The following is a 19,450-nucleotide window of genomic DNA, read 5'->3' as shown; positions in this document are numbered from 1 at the left end:
TTTCATTCTTCCTAATATATATACATCTTAGCTGGCTTAGCTAGCTAGCTAGTCACCTCCTACTAAAATCTTAAATTAAATTATATATGTTGTTTCTTACTTTTTTTTTATTAACAAAATATTTTTCTATAATATATAAACTTATAATCTCGTATATCTAATATTTTTTAATATATAATTACCCAATAAAATTAATCTCCAAAAATTTTAACAATGAATAATTTAATATTAAAAAAATTAATATACACATCAATTTCTAGTAGATGTTTCCATCAATTAAAATAGTTTTTAGTTTATTTTTTGTGTGACTCACTAATTAAAACTGCTGAATTGACACATTAATTTATACATGTAACTGTTAAGTGTCCATGTTTGCGAGGACAAAACAATTTCTGAAAAATAGTGAAACAGGTCATTTTAGTGTCCAATTCGAAACGTTGCAGTTCAATTATAGTTCAAATTATTTATCCCTAAAACTCTGTTTATAAACCCTAATTCAGTTCCAATATCACCAAATAAAAAAAGTTCATCTTTTTTGAATTGTCGAAAAAAAAGACACGATAAATTCAGTTATAGTGATTTCAGACACGATAATAATAATTTAAGAAAAGTTAAATTTATTAAAGAACAACACCTAAAATATCTATATAATTTGTATGCAATAATTTCTATTTCAAGAACTCCTAAAAATTCAAGTAGATCATTTTTTAGATCCCAGTATATAAAAAGTAAATAATTATAGGATTTTATTAGTTTACATTCTACTAAGATTTGTTATGAATAATGTGATTGTATGATCAGCAAAAAAAAACTTTTACAAATTCTCTGCATGAGTTGATTAGTCAACTTGAATTATGATCATGTGATGGAGAGATTTTTGCTAATGTTACATATATGACTAATCTCTGAATCTCTTTTTATACGAAGTAATTCACTTTCCAACTCAAAAGTCATAGGATTAAACTAGTATATAGCCTTATAATTCAAATAGTCTAAACCTTCAAATAGAGTTTGCAGGTCAAAAAAGCAGGTTAATATCCATCTTAAAGAATTTGTTAACTTTTTTTTATCAATATATAGAAAAATTCACTTGTTACCCTTTACAAAATATCCACCATGATAAAAAATAGAAACTATGAATTTCTTCATCTATCTGCAAAAATAAATATTTATAATCAACAAACAGAATTATATAACCCTAAACTACTCTATTATAGTGAGTTAATGGCAGATATTGAATCCATTGAATACCTGTTATCAAGATTCAAGATTTAATAATACTTAACTAAAGTTAGAACTACGGCACAATATAATAATTATTAGTGTCCCTAGCTATTTTATTTAGACTCTTATTCAATCATTAAATCTAAGTATTATGAGTGATAGATACTAAAAAGTTCACAATTCCGCTGAGTAAACATTTTTTTAATTGACACCATTTTAATACCAGTATAAAAATGTATAAGATATACTAAAATAATATATATTCAGTTAAAAATAAATTTATTTTTCAAACCACACTCGTTTTTCAAATCTCTCTTTAAATCAAATCAAAATCAAATTTAAAAAATAAAAAATAAAAATCCAATCAGACCTCCTATGAAAACATAATAAAACTAGACACTAAACCCTAATTAACAAACTCACAAATAAATCTCCTAAAAATCTATTATCAAATTCATAATTTGTACTGATGAAATCCAACAAAATTATCAATTAAGCACTAACAAATTCACAGATAAAAAATCTTTAAAAATCCTCTACAAAACTTTCTAATTAAACCTCCTATCAAGATGTAATAAACTCATCATTTACATTATTATTGATTAACCCAACAAAATTTCTAAGCAAACACTAATAAACCCACAAATCAAACCCTACAAAACCTTCTAACAAAATTTTGAATAATTAAATTCCAACTAAATCCTCAATTGAAGCCCAATAAAACTCAAAAAACAAATTTTAACATATATACATAGAAAATCATACATTTAGAAAACCTACCATCAAACTCATAATTTACATTATTGATCAAACTCAAATAAATTTCTTATCAAAATTTATTTCGCATTATTGATCAAACCCAACTTAACCACAAACCAAACCCTAATAAACTAAAAAAATTAAAGGCTAATAAATTCACAAATCAAATACTGTAAAAACCTCAATCAAACACTAAATCAAAATGCTATATGAAAAATTTACAATGGTTTAATTAGAAGAATAAAGATGAAGGAGAACGAAGATGAAAACAATAAAAAATGACAAGAGCTTGATAATATAACGACAATGTTGCTTTCAATTTGAACAATTAAAATTGAATATAGACAAAAATACTAAAAAATAAGAACAAGTTGAATGTTTTTTATTATTTAGCAAGCATATAATATTTCATAACCGAACTTGGCCTTATTTTCCTTTTTTTTAAATAAATGAAATACGTAATTAATTAATAATAATTATATTTTTTTATGAGTGTCAATGGTGTTTACTATTTAGTGTACGAATACTAATTAATTATATATATATATATATATATATATATATATGAGATAAACTTCTCATATTGTAACAATTATTTATGAGTAATGCTACTCATATCCAAATTTTTTTATAAATCAAGTCCAACCAAATTATATAATAAGACTTAGAATAATGCGATTCATATTTGATTTTTATTGATATTAAACCAACTTAATTAATAAAAAAATTTAAATGCGTAACATTATTCATTATTTATCTGCTTTGGCTGTATAATGTTTTTGAGTTTGAGTAATAATCAAACATGTTTTTGTCACCACAATTAAAAACAAAGGCACAAGGGTGAGGGCGACAAAGGAAGGACAAGTGAAAACAATAGCAAAAGATGAAGTTCAATGAACTTGACCATGTCCATGGCAATCTATATATCAGATATAGTATCTTGACTTCGAATATTTGGACCCTCAAATATACAGTGACAGTGATCAAACTCATCATCACAGTCAATGGCAAAAAAGGTAGCCATGCACTCAGAAAATTGGGTGATAATTTTGAGGGACTGAAGTCTTTTGGATTTTTTTTATTTTATCCTTTAAAACCCTAATATAGATTTATTGTAATTGATATATATAAAATAGATATAATACTTTAACTAATTACAAGATGACATTGTTGTGGAGTATATACACAATTTTAATGAGTGATCCTAGGAAATTAATTTTTTCAGTTAATATATATTAATTTTTTATAAATTATTTTATTTATTTTAAATTTTAAATTATAAATTTTTAATCTTGCATATTAAATTATAATCTAAATCCTAAAATTGATTAATTAAAAGTTAAGTTCTTAAAATTTTTCAATTTTAATACATTAACATTTTTTAAAATTGTGTTTAACTCATTTTAAGACAATAATAGAGCAATTATTTCACTTTTTTTTGTGAGTTTGATCAAATTCAATTGAATTGACAGAATTTAGTTCAATTAACAATTTAAACTAGCTAATTGATGATTGATTTATCGAATTTTTGGTTAGACCGGTCGAGTCTTTCGGTTCAATCAATCGATCGAGTCAAACCGGTCATTAACTATGGTTTAGTTACCAATCTTTTAACTATAGTTTGGTTAAGTGATGAAGTATACAAGTTAAGTAAGAGCTAATATTCTTCACATGTGGTGTGGAAATGGAGAAGAAGAAGAGCATATAAGAATAGGAGTGGGGTTAGAGGTTATAAGTAGGTGCATTATGGGACCCATAACTTTTGTAGCAATATTAGGGTTCTTTTGTACTCTACTTTGGTCTTTTACTCAATTCTGCTGAGACCCCAAGTCATGATCCAAAGCCAATAATAATAGTTTGCGTCTCCAAAAGGGTATTCTTTCTTTCTTCCACCAAAGAGAATCACAAATTGGAGATAGATCATATCCCAAGAAAACATTGCACCCTCAACACTCGTCTTCTTTTTATTTTGTTTTCTAGTTATTTAAAAGCATGGGTCCACCCTTTAAATAATAATAATAATAATAATAATAATAATAATAATAATAATAAAGATAAAAATATATTTTTTATTTTTAAAATTTTACAAAAATTTTAAAAATATTCTTAAGTATTTTATTTTAATTTTATTTCATAAATTTTCGATTGTATCAAATATATATCTGACGGCTAATTTTAAAAAAATTTAAGACCAACTAAATAACAATTTCTTAAGAACAACTCTCAACACAAATAAATTAAGCATAATTGTCATGCATTATTGTTAGATTGGTCGTAAATTTTTTGAAAATTTAACCATTAAAAATATATTTGATACAAATCAAAAATTTTAAAAACAAAATTAAAACAAAATAAAACTTAAAAATATTTTTTTAATTTTTACCATATTTTAAAAACAAAAAATATATTTTACCCTAATAATAATTACTCTATGCCACCCCTATAGTGGGGAAAAAAAAACAATCTCATGGCCACACTACTATAATATATGTTGTATGTAGATATACTTCAATGCTGCTGAATTTTGAATTTATTATTTGATAGCGAAACGAAATTTTGAAATTCAATTTCTATATAGCGCCATTATTTTTTGTTTTGATTTCTCAAAGGTTATATATATAATTAATTATATATACACCACATGCTTCTTATTATAAAATTCAAAATAATTTAGACATGTAACCCTACTCATCAAAATTGGTCCCTGATTTGAAAATTTTGAATAAAAATATTCGTCGGTATGCATTGGTAATATAATTTTGTTATATATTTTTTTCCCTGATGATGGAACTTGCTAGATCCTAGTTTTGATGATTGAATTGAAGCATATGAGTTATTATATACTTGGTGCTATTTCTACACCTTTTGCATTCTCTTATCCTGGCCACGTATATTGTCACATACTAACTAGAAATTGTTGCTGAAAATCTTATATTAAACAATATTTTTTTCTTATTAAAAGTTTTTTTTTTGTGTCTGTCTTACTAAAAGTGTTTGCTTCTTTACAAGTCATTTTCTTCTTAAAAGAAATTGAAGTATAATGGACAACAATTCCATGATAACAACATTGAAAATAGATATGGAGCACACATACATACATACACAAATGTATTATGTATGTATAAAAAAAAAGTTGGTTAAATAAAATATTAGATGATCTATTGATTAGATAGCTAAAATTAGGGCACTTTATTATAATTAATTAATTAATTAATTATTTTGTTTAATAATAAAGAGAAAAAATCCTAAACAGTCTCTGATAATTATTTTAAAAGACAACGAGATCCTTAAAAAAATATTCAATCAGACTCCTAAACTTTATTTTTATAGGATTGATTAGCCCTTTGTACAAAAAAAAATTAATATTATTTTTTTTGTATAGGAACTAATCAATTCCAAAAAATAATCAAAAATCAAATTAGATATTTTTTTATCAAAGACCTCATAATTATTTTAAAATAATTATCAGGAATTCGGTCAATAATAAATGTTACTAATAGCCATGGCTAATGTATTAGTAGCTCTTAGGAAATATCATATGTACAATATCCAAAGTAATTGAATTCCATGTCACCATCATCATCATGATAACTTCCACCTTGTTAGATTCTAGGGTTCTATAATGGTTTTACATTTACTTTTCCTAAATCACATAGTAAGGGACATGCACCCAATTATACAGCATGATTGATAGATTGATTGCTAAATCCAAAGTGAGGAATTTGAGCCTTCCAAGTTTCTTTCTCTTTTATCTCTATCTCACATCAAAATAATAAACCATGTACATAGTACTCTCAACTATCACATAAATTTTCATGTAAGCATATACTTGTGGATTTGGATTTTTCTACTCAATATTCTATAAAAAAAAAGAGACATATTAATTTATGGAATAAAATTTAAAATATTTGATGCTTTTAATATATTGGATATCCTATCAGTAACTTATTTAAAATTTTTACTAATTTAGAGTATAATTAGCAAAACTTTATACCCATTATAAATTATATTCTTTTGTTGACCAACCATATTTCTATTTTGTGTTTATTTTCTCTAAACACAGTTAATGTGAGTAATTAAATATATAATAAATAAGAATAAGTATAGAAATTAATTTTTATTTAGTCAATAATATTAGCCAACTTTTTAATTATAAAATTATTTTCTTAACATTTATTTTTTTATAATTTATGATTTAGGATTAGAATTTAAAAGTTAGGAAAATTAAAGAACTTAAAATTTAAAATAAAAAGATAATTTCAAAAATTAATTGATATTAACCGAAAAAAATAGCTCTCTAGATGAACTCAACAAAGAAATATATAATACACTTTCCTTAGGAGAAGCTGCATAGAATTTAATTAGAATTAGTTATTATTAATTAATATTTAAAGCTTTAAATAATCATAAAGCAGCACTACTTGGTCAAATTTTTCATGATAAAAGATAATTAAAAAAAGAAATATAGAAAAATAATCTTTAAGTAGTAGTTAATATTAGTCAAATTTTTTATTGTAATATTATTTTTTAACTTCTATTTTTAGAGAATTTAAGGTTTATATTTAGAATTTAGGATATATATATATGTATATATATATATATATATAGACTTTAAGATTTAATTTAAAATTTAAGATTTATAATTTAAAACAATAACTAATATTCATTGAAAAAAGTTAATTTTCTAGTTAAACTCTAACAGTAAATAGGATTAATCTCTACATACAAGTGTTTTGCACTTACAAGCTTTACAAGACTGAAAAAAACGAAACTACTAAACGCGCTGCTTATGTTACATGCCTCTTTAACAAACTTTTAAATCAATCCAAATTAATTAATGTGTGAATATATAACTTCCATTTTTCAAAAGATTTCATTTTCTTTTTCGAGTTTCTTGCCAAATTTGTTCGATCTCCTTCGTGCGTTCTCTCTTTGCCTTCGATCTCTTTCTGTTTTTTTCGATTTTCATGGTTTATGAAATCAAGTTTTTAAATTGTTTTGAAGATAATGGATCTTTAGAAATACACCCAAAGGATTACAAAAATACACTCAAAGGATTACAAAAATACATCCAAACGGTTACAGAGAAATAAACCAAATGATTACAAAAATACACCCAAAAGATTACAGAGATACACCCAAAGAATTTAAGAAGTACACCCAATATCAGGGAGGAGATAGTATATTTCTTCTTGAAATCTTTTAATGTTTTGCTGGTTAAGGATGAAGCACATGACAGAGACAATTTAGAAAAAAATCTAGAAAAACAGTAAAACAGTACCTTGAATAATGTTTCTTCGTTTTTTCTGGTGATTTTTTATGGAGATTTGTATCTTTTCTTCTTGATTTCTTCTATTCTTCGCAGAATCGTAGTTTGTTTCGAATGTCACTTGAATCTTGACGGTTTGCATTTTGATTGAAAAAAAAGAAAAAGATTGCGGCATAATGAACGTGTTGTTATAAGGCGCGTGCGTTGGACGCTCAATTTAAAAGAGTGGTACACTTTTTTTTTTTTAAACTTAGACCAATTTGTATAATTTATAAACAAAAAATAGTTATATGTATAGCCGGCGTCTAATAAATAAACCTCCAGTAGTAGGCTTTTTTTTAAGAAAAGAAAAGAACCAATATATCTCAATTACTCAGTTATACTATTATGTAAGATACTTGATCATGTTTTGTACATTCAAGTACACCCATGAAAACTATGTATATATGCTTCTCTACTGACATTTGAATATTCATTAGTAACAATATGATGAGTACACCCTTTTGCTCTTGTTTATACATGTGTCCAATTGATAGATCCAATGTGCTATATATATCTATATATACTTATATATATTATAGTAGGTACCTGTGAATATTATTTCCAGTTTGTTAATTTGTGGTTGAGTGAGAACAAAAAGTTCCAATGAGTTTTCATGAAAGAATCCAAAGTGAAAGTATAGTAATGAAATAAATACTATTGACATTGATCTCTTAGGAGAATGACATGCATCTTCATTACTAAAAGGTATCATTCATACAAAACCAACTCTATATAGTATATTATTAATAGCAACTACCGTGCACTTTTTTTTTTCTTTTCTTAATTTTTTTCCCCTAGCTATAATATATAAATATATATATATACCCTATACTAATGAATGTCCCCAAACTTCGAAAATGTTATAGTCCTAAAATCTTTGTCACTGCACACATTCTTACACAATAATAGTTACTGATGGTGATTGAGAGCTTTTAAGGACTTGGATATGTATTAGAAAATGGCCCTCTAGATTTTCATAATTTTTATTTTAATTTAATATGGTTAATTAATTAATTATTCTCTGTCTTTCCATGCAAATGATGAGATTGCCTCATTCATACCCTTGAAAGGGTTAGTACACTAATTATTTATTTGTTAGTCACTTTCTTTTCTTGTCAATAATGATAATTATTATTATTAATCCTTCATTAATCTAAGTTATCCTTTGAGTGTGATCAAGAATTGTTTAGGAAGAATGAAGAAGGAAATCAAAGACTTTGAAATTAGTTCTTCTTTTTTAAAAAATAAATAAATAAAAAGCAAGAAATAAATATACGTAATAGAAGTAATAATAAATTACTAAATTAAATTGTTGATATGAAAATTAATAATTTATTTAATGCGATGTATGTGGTGATGCTTGATACAGGTCTGATGCATGAAATGCAAGGTAGGACCACATTATTGAAGGGTCATTATTTGCATACACATCATACATGCACTTGATTGGGACCCTTTACTTTTATAACTCTCTTTCCCTTTTTCTCTTTTTTTACAATAATTGCTTTTAATTTTCTCTGATTTGCTAAATTCACAAGATATATAGCAACAAAATATATATAGGTAATTTTCTCTTTTGGATATTCATTATTATCTCATACATTCCCCATAAAGGAAAAGATTAATTAGAGTCACAAATTTATATGGAATAATGGAAAGTAAGTTAATATTGTCCACATACATAATTGAATTTTATTAAAGGATAATGATGGAGATAATTTTAACATTTTTTATTGTTGTTAATTATTACTTGATGAGTTGTGGTTATTAAATTAACATTTTTCAACAATAATAATAAAATATACTTACAAATATTTGTGGTGTTATTAAAACCTAGGAAATGAAATTAGATTTTCCACAACTTTGTGTAAAGAAAAATATACCGAAAAATAACTAATTAAACAGAAAGTACCAAATAGAGAAATACTAAGATTAATTATATGATGTAATAGTACATTTAAATAATTAATATAAAAATAAAATTAGGTCATAGAAAATAATGTAAGTCTTAAATTCCAGGCTATATGAATTAATTACTTATTTAATAGGCCTATATATATAGATCTATTAATTAATTAATTAATTAATTAATTAATTACTGTATTTTATATCTGCAAAAAGATTATTTATGAATATAAATAATTTTCAGCCTTTGGAGTTTGGAGGCATTAAAATTGGTGTCATGGTGGTTGGCTCTTATACTCGTCAGGAATTTAATTTGCTTTATCTACAAACTCAGCAGCCATATATCCAACCACAAAAAATTAATTAATATAAATATATATAGTAGTAATAATATAATAAGTTGAAAAAGGAAAAAGAAAAAGCCATGGAAATTGTGAAAACGACAAGAAGATATTTAATGGAGAAATGAGCAATCAGATTCCTCCACCCGCTTCTTGTCCATCGTCACCTTCCTTCGTCTTTATTCTTTTTTTATTTTATTTTATTTTTTATTATTAACAAATAAGTTAATTAACCTATGCTTTGAAGAAGGAGACGTTTCCTCGTTTTTCAGCTGTTTGTATCTTCTCTAAATTATTTAATTTTTTTTTCTATTTTTTTAATACATACTTTTTTTATATATAGATACACAAGATTTCTTTGCAGGCCCATTTAATTTTTATTTTTTTTTCTTTCTTTCTTTCTCTCTTTCTCTTTCGCCCTTCAAAAGTTCTTTGTTGCTCATGAATAGTAAGTGTTTTTGTTTGGGTGCATCAGATACAAATCAAATCAAATTATAAAAAGACACAAACAAGTTCATCATCTGTTTATTTGATCTATTCGCAGGTACTTCTTCCAAATAAAAAAAAAAGGAAAAAAAAAATCACATAGAAAGATAAGGAGATAACTATGTTATATGTATGTACAAGTTCACTACTTCATTCTTCACACATAATTATTATATTCTCTGATTTTTTTTTCCTTATATCCCATTAAACCCAGAATAATCTCAAATATTCCTTATTGTTCTTCTTTTTCTTCTTCTAAATATTCTTTTTTTTTCAATAAAAAATGGGTATATATAATTGAGTGGATAATGAGGTGAACAAAGATTGGTATCTTTTTCTCCCAAGTCTTTTTTTAAAACCTATCTCTCACTTTAAACTCTCTCTCTCTCTCTCTCTCTTTTCCACTTTGAGCTTGAGATAGAGCTTTCTCCTTTGCATGCTAAGATATATCAAATTCATATTCATATCATAATTCATAACAATAACACACACTTCTTATTATTGATGATGATATAGGCCAGGTATATATAGTAATATTATTATTGGTTTTAATTTTGATTTTAATTTGATGAATTCAAATCTATATATATCTAGCTAGGAGCTACATATATATAGCATATGTGTATCATATTTATTTTGATATAATTTTGCTATGGTGGGTGAGACTAAGTGTGCGTGTTGTGGTTGTCCATGTTTCTCTTTCTCTCTGTGTAATTGAAAATATAATCCTTAGTTTCTTTCCTTTGCAGTGCACAAAATACTCAAATACATGATCCATGAAGCACGTGCACAATCCAATTTCCCTCATATCACATATATAGGTACCTATATTATATCATCATATCATTAATTTCATATATATATACATATTCAATTCTTCCCTCTTTTATTTTTCTTCTACCTCCCATTTCTTATTATATATATATAGTAACCTCTTTCTACTCTTTCTTCTTCCTCTAGTAAACCAAATTTGGGGATAATGAATATGTATATGTTAGTTAGGTTTTGCACTAATAAAAAAAATATTGGATCCTTGTGTATGTACTTAGCTAATTAATTTCTTCTTCTTCTTTATTTACAGTTTATTTTTCTGAGAGTACTTAGTTCTTTAATTTTGTGGAAGACGGAGGAGAATTCTTTATTAGCTTCATCAAAATCTGAGAGTTGTTTAATTTGATGGGCTGATCCACAAGGCTGAAAGGTACAACGAACTTACTCAACCACCACACAAGTATAGATAAGAGTATATTTAATTTAATAATGGAAAAATAATAAAATGACTTTATTACTAGATATTAATTAAATTTTATAAAGTAAGCAAACTCAATTTTTATTTTATTTTTTTAAATTATGAGTTTAATCAATCATAAACCTTATTCATAGTGATAAGGTTTAATAATTTCTTGTGTTGTTTCTTTATTGCTGAATTGTGATGTGTTTAATTTGTTGTATTTTAATTAAATTTTCATATTTATATAATTATTTAAGAGAATTAAAATTTTGTATTATAATTTTTTTATTTAATTACAGTGTAAAAATTTTTACATCATAATATTTTAATTTCTTATAAATATTTAGTGGTATGTGAACATTAACTAACGTTTTCTATAGTCCTTTTTTTTTTTCAGTGTGAAGAAGTAACAAAAATCAAAGATTAAAAAAGAAATTTTTGAGAAATCTATGGCGACATATTTTCATGGTAATTCGGAAATTCAAGGTGGTGGTGTTGATGGCGGCCTTCAAACTCTTGTCCTCATGAACCCCGGGTACATACAATTCTCCGACACGCCGCCGCCTCCGCCACCACACGGCGGAAACCTTATGCTTCTCAACTCTCTCGCTGCCGCCGGAAACTCCTCCCTCGCATCTCACGCGCCGCTATCACAACAGTTCCTTGGTGTGCCTCTCGCGGCCGAGCACATGCACGGCCACCATGATGTCTCGGTTGCCCTGCATGGTTACGCGCCGCGAGGGCACTACAACCTTTGGAACACAATTGACCCTACTACTGCGGCGCGTGATGCTACACGCGCCACACAAGGACTCTCTCTAAGCCTTCCAGCTATGTCGGGGGACGAGGTTCGAGTCTCCGGTGGGTCCCCGTCTTCTGCTTCCGGGGTTACCAACGGTGGAGGCGGTGTTTCGGGAATTCAGAGTGTGTTATTGAATTCAAAGTACTTGAGGGCCACACAAGAGCTTCTAGAAGAGGTTGTGAATGTTAATAATAACAACGATGTTAATAATAATAATAATATGAAGAAGAAGAGTTTTGAGAAGGCTAAGGTTGGTGTCGGAGAATCTTCATCAAACGGTGGTAATAGTGGCGGAGATGGTTCGGTTGGTGAAGGAAGTGAGAAGCGTTGTGCTGAGTTATCAACCACAGAGAGACAAGAAATTCAGATGAAGAAAGCAAAGTTAATCACCATGCTTGATGAGGTACTTCAATTATTTAATTATTTTTTTAATTTTTAGTTGTTTGTTTTTGTTTGAATAAATACACAAAGGTTTTGTTTGACGATATGAAATAAGTATATATTTATCGGTCGAAATTCAGGTGTAGTCGACTTTACATAAAGTTAATGATAATTGATAGTTATTAGATAATTTATCTGATTTAACTAAATTTTTATTTAATGACTCTTAATTATTAACTTCACATAAAGTTAACTATACTTAAATTTTCCCCGTACATATGATTTGTAAACCTTGCGCTCATAGGTTTTATTAATCAAAATTAATTTGGTTTCCATTAGGTTAAGAAAATAATTTTTAATTTTTTTTATAAAGAGTTTAATTGTTAATTAATAATTATTCAATTTTAGTTATTTTCGTATGAAATTATTAATTAAAAATTATTAAATAATTTAATATATTTAACTAAATTATTATTTAATAATTTTTAATTATTAACTTTTATAAAGACACGTGTATATAATTTTTTATTATCTAATTATTTGTCGTAAAATATTTTTTTGATTTTTTTTCTATTTGATAAAGTGAAAATTTAGAATATCTTTAAATTAATTAAGCGAAATATATTGATTTAAAGATATATAGTTGTACTATTTTTTTAATTTTTAAAAATTTAAAAAATTAAAGAGAAGGAGTATTCATGAATCCGTATTATTATTCTAATGAAACTTAATCACAGTTATATTAATTAAGAAACTGAATAGTATTCTTGACTTACATCCCATCAAACATTTGTCATTTAGTAATACAAAATGACAAATTGCTGGTGTTTGTACTTTTTACATAATCATAGATATATACAAAGTGGAAGAAAGAATAAAAAGAAAGTGTTAAGTGTTGATGTTGAAATTATTGGTGTATGTATATGGTGAATTCTTGTTTTTTTTTTTTTTTTAATGCGGGTAATTTAGTTAAACTTGCATTGGAATGTATGTTTTAGGGTAAAATTATAAAAAAGGATGCATATCTTCTCAAACTAATTTTTTTATGCAATTTAGTAGAAAGAGCAATAATATGCTAAAAAATTTTGAGTTAATTTTTTTTCTATTTTTTTAATTTATAACACAATAGTAGTAATGCAATAGAAATTTATCAGATTCAACATTTACTATATATATATTACTATGTACATTAGTAATTTTTAATTGAGTTAATAGTGAATTAATTAAGTCACTTTTAAAACATCTGAGATACGAATAAGAAAGAAAAAGTTAGAAATAATATTAATACTTACTTCAAATGTTTAGTACAAAAATAATATTTTTATCTTATGTTGCTTTGAAAGTGGTATATATATGAAACAAAATGCCTTAAAAGGTAAAATAATTACATTCAAAATTACTACATATGCTAATGATATTTTTAACATTTGGATGAACTAGTAAAATTCATTCATTTGTAACCTATGTAACTCTTCTCATTGAACATTGGTAAATTCTCACGTTTGTGACAAACAATTTTGACTAATATGTTAGTTAACAAATTAAATGAAACATTATGGTCTAATACCATATAGTCATGACATGAATTAATTTTTTTTATATATATTTGATTGAGTAGTTAAGTTCCACTTTAGTCTCTGAGATTGACGAGGTGTATCAATTTAGTCATTGATTTTTCAATTGCTACAATTTGGTTCTCAGATTTAAAAAGTGTACAAATGTAACGCAGAACTTTTAAACTCCTTTTTAACTGAGTTTTGGTGACAAAAAATACACGAGGGACTATATTGGTGCATTTTTTTAATTTAAAAACCAAATTATAACAATTGAAAAGTAGTCAGAAACTAACTTAATACAACTCGTCAATCTCAGAGACCAAAATAAAACTTAACTCATACTTGATGATATGGAATTTAACTTAAATATACCAACAATCATATATAATGTTGCATCAACCATTATACTCAATTATTTCACTCACTTTACTTAAATATAATCAATAAAATAAAGGTTAATTTATTTATTTATTTATATTGAATGAAATAGGTGGAGCAAAGATACAGGCAATACCATAATCAAATGCAGATAGTAATATCATCATTTGAGCAAGCAGCTGGGATTGGATCAGCAAGAACATACACTGCCCTTGCATTGCAAACAATCTCAAAGCAATTTAGGTGCTTGAAGGATGCCATAACTGGACAAATTAAAGCTGCAAATAAGAGCTTAGGTGAAGAGGACTACTTTGGTGGTGGTGGAGGCAAAATTGAAGGGTCAAGGCTTAAATATGTTGACCATCATCTAAGGCAACAGAGAGCTATACAACAATTGGGAATGATGCATCACAATGCTTGGAGACCCCAGAGAGGACTCCCGGAGAGATCGGTTTCCGTTCTACGCGCTTGGCTATTCGAACATTTTCTTCATCCGTAAGTATTCTAATATGAGAAATGTTTCTTGAACATAGTTATAATCGTATTCTAACTCGATATATTATCTATATATCTATTTCCTTTTGATGTAATATAAAATACAGTAACAAATATTTCAAATATCACTAATTTTTTTATATTGGCAAAATTTTATTTACAGAAAAACCGACAGTATTTTAACATAAAAGATTGATATGAATAGTGGATACAGTATTTTCATTGATTATGACGAAATATTTGATGTTCACTTCTAATATTTAGATTTGAAACTAATTTTGTATCTACGAAAGATCAATAAACTACTACTTTTGCTCGTTTATGAGTAAATTTGTCAGCAATCGAAACTTTTATGAATGGAAGTGATAGCTTACTTTTTCAAAAGTTATTTAAATAAAACCCTTGATTATGATATGTTTTGAACTTAGAATATGCAAATCCAAACACATTCCTTGACTGTTGCTTAAAAGTTTAGTGATGAAAGTAACAACCGAATTTTTGGTTTTCAGTTATCCCAAGGATTCAGACAAACACATGCTTGCAAAACAAACAGGGCTTACAAGGAGCCAGGTAAAGAACATGTTCCTTATTGAACTTCTTCTATCTGTATATCTCTTAATTGATCATTATAACTTAAAGTTAGGAACATTAACATAGTATTATTATTATGAATTGATCAGGTATCAAATTGGTTCATAAATGCAAGAGTTAGGCTTTGGAAACCAATGGTGGAGGAAATGTACTTAGAGGAAATGAAGGATCATGATATGAACAATAGTAACAACAACAATGTCTCTGAGGACAACAAATCAAGCAAGAGCAATGAAGATCCAAACAATGCTAAAAATTCACCACCTCGAGACAGCAATTCTGAATCTGATACCAAAAAGAGCTTCAATTCGAAACAAGAAAACGTTTCAATTTCGACACCAACTTCGCAAATTGGTGGAAATTCAAGGAACAACAACAATAATAATAGTTCAGGATTCAGCTTCATGGGGTCATCAGAATTATTAGATGGAATCACACAAGGTAGTAGTCCTAAGAAGCCAAGGAGCAATGAAATTGTTCATCATAGCCAAAACAATAATAATAATAATAATAACAACAATGAATACTCGTTCATCAATAATGTTGGGAACCAAACAAACTTCATTGGTGGATTTGGACAATACCCTATTGATGAAATTGCAAGATTTGATGCTGCTGCTGCTGAAAATTTTACAAGATTCTCAGGTAATAATAATCATAGTAACAATAATGGTGTATCACTCACTCTTGGTCTTCCACATTGTGACACATTCCAGAACATTCAACTAGGAAGAAGATTGGATCGTATGAGTGGTGAACAACATTCAAATGAGTTTGGTGCAGTTAACAACACTCAAAATCCTCACCACTCTTCAGCTGCATTTCAGAGTATGCAGAATTCAAAGAGGTTTGCTGCACAATTGTTGCCAGATTATGTGGCCTAATTAATATAATAAATTAAATAACAATAATACATTGTTATATTTTTAGTGTATAGAAACTAAAGAAGGGGATTTTATTAATTACTCTAGCATAGGTCCTATACTTTTGCATAGAACCATTTTAGTATATTCTTAGATAGGTTTAGGGTATTTCAGATTTCAGATTTTATTATATGATTGAAGTTGTATATTATTTTTGTAAGTTTTATAGATGGGATTGGTTGTTATAAAAGTTCTTTAAAGTCAAAAGATAACAATATATACATTTGATTGGGGATATATGCGATATGATAATTAAATTTTTTCTTTTTGATTTTTTGTTATTATTTTTTAAAAGGATCGAATATATCTTGAGTAATGTGGCAGTTCACTCATACTTTCAAGTGTCAGAATTTTTAGCAATTAGTCCTTTTCAATAGGGATAAACGCGTATTGGATCGATTGGATATGACCAAAATTTTGATTCAATTCGCATTAAAATAATCGAATCCAATATCTGCAGTTTGTAAGCATGAATACGATCCGATTCGATCTACACATTTGCGGATCGGATTGGATATCGGATATATTTGCAAAAATACAAAAATATTTTTAAAAGTTTATTTTTATTAAAAAATCAATAAAATTTATTTTTTCTGTTCTTTTAAATATGTTTACTCTTAAAATAATATTAAACATACTTTTTTTAAATAATAAATTAAAATAATACAACATATATCATAATTATTAGTTGAAATAAAATATAAAAAATATTTATTTATTTATTTCTTTATTTTTACGGATACGCGAATACTTACACAAAATCTGCAATCCGATCTTATTAGTGTGCGGATTGGATTCATATTCGCAATTTTCAGATCGCATTCGAATAAACACCACAGATATACAAATCGGATCCGATCCATAAACACCCTTTTTTTTATTAGTCTACTATCAATTATTATTTTTTATTATTATTTTTTAAAAAACCAAATATATCTAGAGTAATGTGACAATTCACTCATACTTTTGAGTGTCAGAATTTTCCGCATTTAGTCCTTTTCGATTAGTCTACTCTTTATTAAAATACCAACATAATGAGTTACAAAACTTCAAAAAACCATCACTACAAAAATTAGTTAGCTATTATGGTCGAAAAGTCCAAGACTTTACAAAACTCTTTTTCATGTGTTGGCCCTTTGAGATGGAACTTTTTCTTTTCAAATGTTACTAGAAGGGAATAGATTGTTCTTGAATCTTGATCTTGCTGGCTACTATGGTAAATTCTCTTGTAGTTGGTCTAAATTTTTGAAGTATAGTAAAATATCTTTTTTGTCCCCAATGTTTAGAGGTATGTTTTATTGGTATCTCTAATGTTTAAATCGTCTTATTTATATCCATAACATTTGTAAAAGTGATTCAATGTTATCCTACCGTCAATTCTATATCATGAACTTTAGTTGGAATTCTAAAAATCTCTTCTTAAAATTAGAATACAAATGTCTGGGACAGAGCCGATGATCTGAATAATAGTTCATCAAAAGTTGAAACTAATCCCTCCAATATTTACATAATTTACTTTTTTAGGGACATAATTGAACCTAAACACAAATAGTGAGTACAATATTAAAATCAAAGATATCCAAGTGAGATCTAATTAACAATAAATACATCTAACTAACAATAATTGAAAAATACAATTTGATCGGTTAGTATAATTGATTGCACAATAACATTGAATCACTTTTATAAACGCTAGAGATACAAATAAGACGATTTAAACGTTAAAACACAAATAGAACTTACCTCAAATGTCGGGGACAAAAATCACACTTTACTCTTTTGAAGTATTATGATAAATTCTTATTACATATAGTGAAATATATTGTATTTCTATAAAAATAAAAAAGTAAGCTTTTTTTTAATACTTGTATTATTATGAAAAATTGAAAGGAGAGAATCTTTGATTTTCAAACTCAACAAGTACTCAATCATGGAGCATGAAAATATGGAGGTTGGAACCAATAATAAGGCACAAAATGTCAACCATGACATGCAGCACTAAATGACTTATAGCTATATTTACATGAAACTAGAAGCTTGAGACAGCCACAATAAAATTATAATTAATTAATTCATACTATTCGGCAATTTTTGTTTTATAAATAAATCATTTACACAATCCAACACAGCACGCCAATTACACATTGCCAAATAGCTTGAAGTCTTTTATGTGTACTTTGAAATTCGATCATTTTTTAATATATTATTTGCAGTGAGAAATATAACATATGATATTCTACAAAACATACCACAATAATTCAAAATCTTCGTTGAAAATTATTAGCATTGACTTGACTAAACGATTTAAAGTATGATTCGGGACAAAAGTATTCATTTCCCATGCAAGAATGTAACTAATGTTTTCTCCTCCTATGTATGAATTTGGAATAATCCACATTAACTACTTTGGACTAAACTTTTTTTATTTTGTTTTTTCTAAATTTGTTGCAGATTAAAGTTTTATTTAATAGTTTATCGTTATCGAATGAATTGTTGCGTACACAAAACGTAATTTAAACTACTAACACTTATTTAAGTGTATGGATGAACTAAGTATTCGATGAATCTAAGTTGGTTAAGCCAAGCTAATCTTGATTTATTAAGAGTTCAGCTAAGACTAAAACATTTTTGGTCAGGAAATATTACATTGTTGGACAGAAAAGGAAACTAGACATGGAAAAAGAAAAGAAAATAAAAAGCATTCTTGGGCCTCATAAATACTTTTGGACCTTTCAAACAAAATTTTTAACGACATTCAAAACAAATTTATCCAATAAAATTCTCTAAAGCCCAAATATGCATAGTACGTTACCCTTCTCAAACAAACCTTACAACTCCTGACCAAAACTTCATTGAAGAACTTGACCAAAAAAAAAAAAAAAAAACTTCATTGAAGAAGAACTCTATTTTAATGGAAATTGGAATTAATTTACCAATTTTATAAAATTATACAATCTGTTGGATTAATAAATAAATAATAGAAAAATATAATAGTATAAAAATTTAATAGGTTAGACGTTTATTCTACTAACTTATTATTTATGCAGGTATTGTAGGCAGAAACACT

General features: G+C 26.7%; 1 protein-coding gene across 9 annotated transcripts; it reads left to right on the top strand.

The window, feature by feature from the left end:
* Nucleotides 1-9,602: 9,602 nt before the first annotated feature.
* LOC112728756 (BEL1-like homeodomain protein 1) lies at nucleotides 9,603-16,651 on the top strand. Of its 9 annotated transcripts, none has more exons than XM_072210249.1 (8): nucleotides 9,685-9,988; nucleotides 10,085-10,156; nucleotides 10,776-10,847; nucleotides 11,108-11,227; nucleotides 11,638-12,462; nucleotides 14,487-14,869; nucleotides 15,379-15,439; nucleotides 15,550-16,651. In XM_072210249.1, exons 5-8 carry the CDS (start codon nucleotides 11,707-11,709, stop codon nucleotides 16,342-16,344), a joined length of 1,995 nt encoding a protein of 664 aa, XP_072066350.1. In that variant the 5' UTR covers nucleotides 9,685-9,988; nucleotides 10,085-10,156; nucleotides 10,776-10,847; nucleotides 11,108-11,227; nucleotides 11,638-11,706; the 3' UTR covers nucleotides 16,345-16,651. The 9 variants fall into 9 exon arrangements, with proteins under 9 accessions (XP_025634823.1, XP_072066350.1, XP_025634826.1 ...); XM_072210252.1 differs by having other exon boundaries at nucleotides 9,690-9,988; nucleotides 11,655-12,462; XM_025779038.2 differs by lacking the exon at nucleotides 10,085-10,156 and having other exon boundaries at nucleotides 9,603-10,084.
* Nucleotides 16,652-19,450: the final 2,799 nt, after the last annotated feature.

Source organism: Arachis hypogaea, chromosome 12 (assembly GCF_003086295.3).
Source record: "Arachis hypogaea cultivar Tifrunner chromosome 12, arahy.Tifrunner.gnm2.J5K5, whole genome shotgun sequence".
NCBI lineage: Eukaryota > Viridiplantae > Streptophyta > Magnoliopsida > Fabales > Fabaceae > Arachis > Arachis hypogaea.
The sequence above is the reverse complement of the archived record's forward strand: the minus strand, read 5'-3'. Positions and strand labels throughout refer to the sequence as shown.

Bases quoted from the DNA above. Each gene is read 5' to 3' on its own strand.
- LOC112728756 (XM_025779038.2), top strand. From the start codon at position 11,707: ATGGCGACATATTTTCATGGTAATTCGGAAATTCAAGGTGGTGGTGTT. The intron at 12,463-14,486 runs GTACTTCAATTA...TGAATGAAATAG, and splicing joins TAATCACCATGCTTGATGAG to GTGGAGCAAAGATACAGGCA. The intron at 15,440-15,549 runs GTAAAGAACATG...TGAATTGATCAG, and splicing joins CAGGGCTTACAAGGAGCCAG to GTATCAAATTGGTTCATAAA.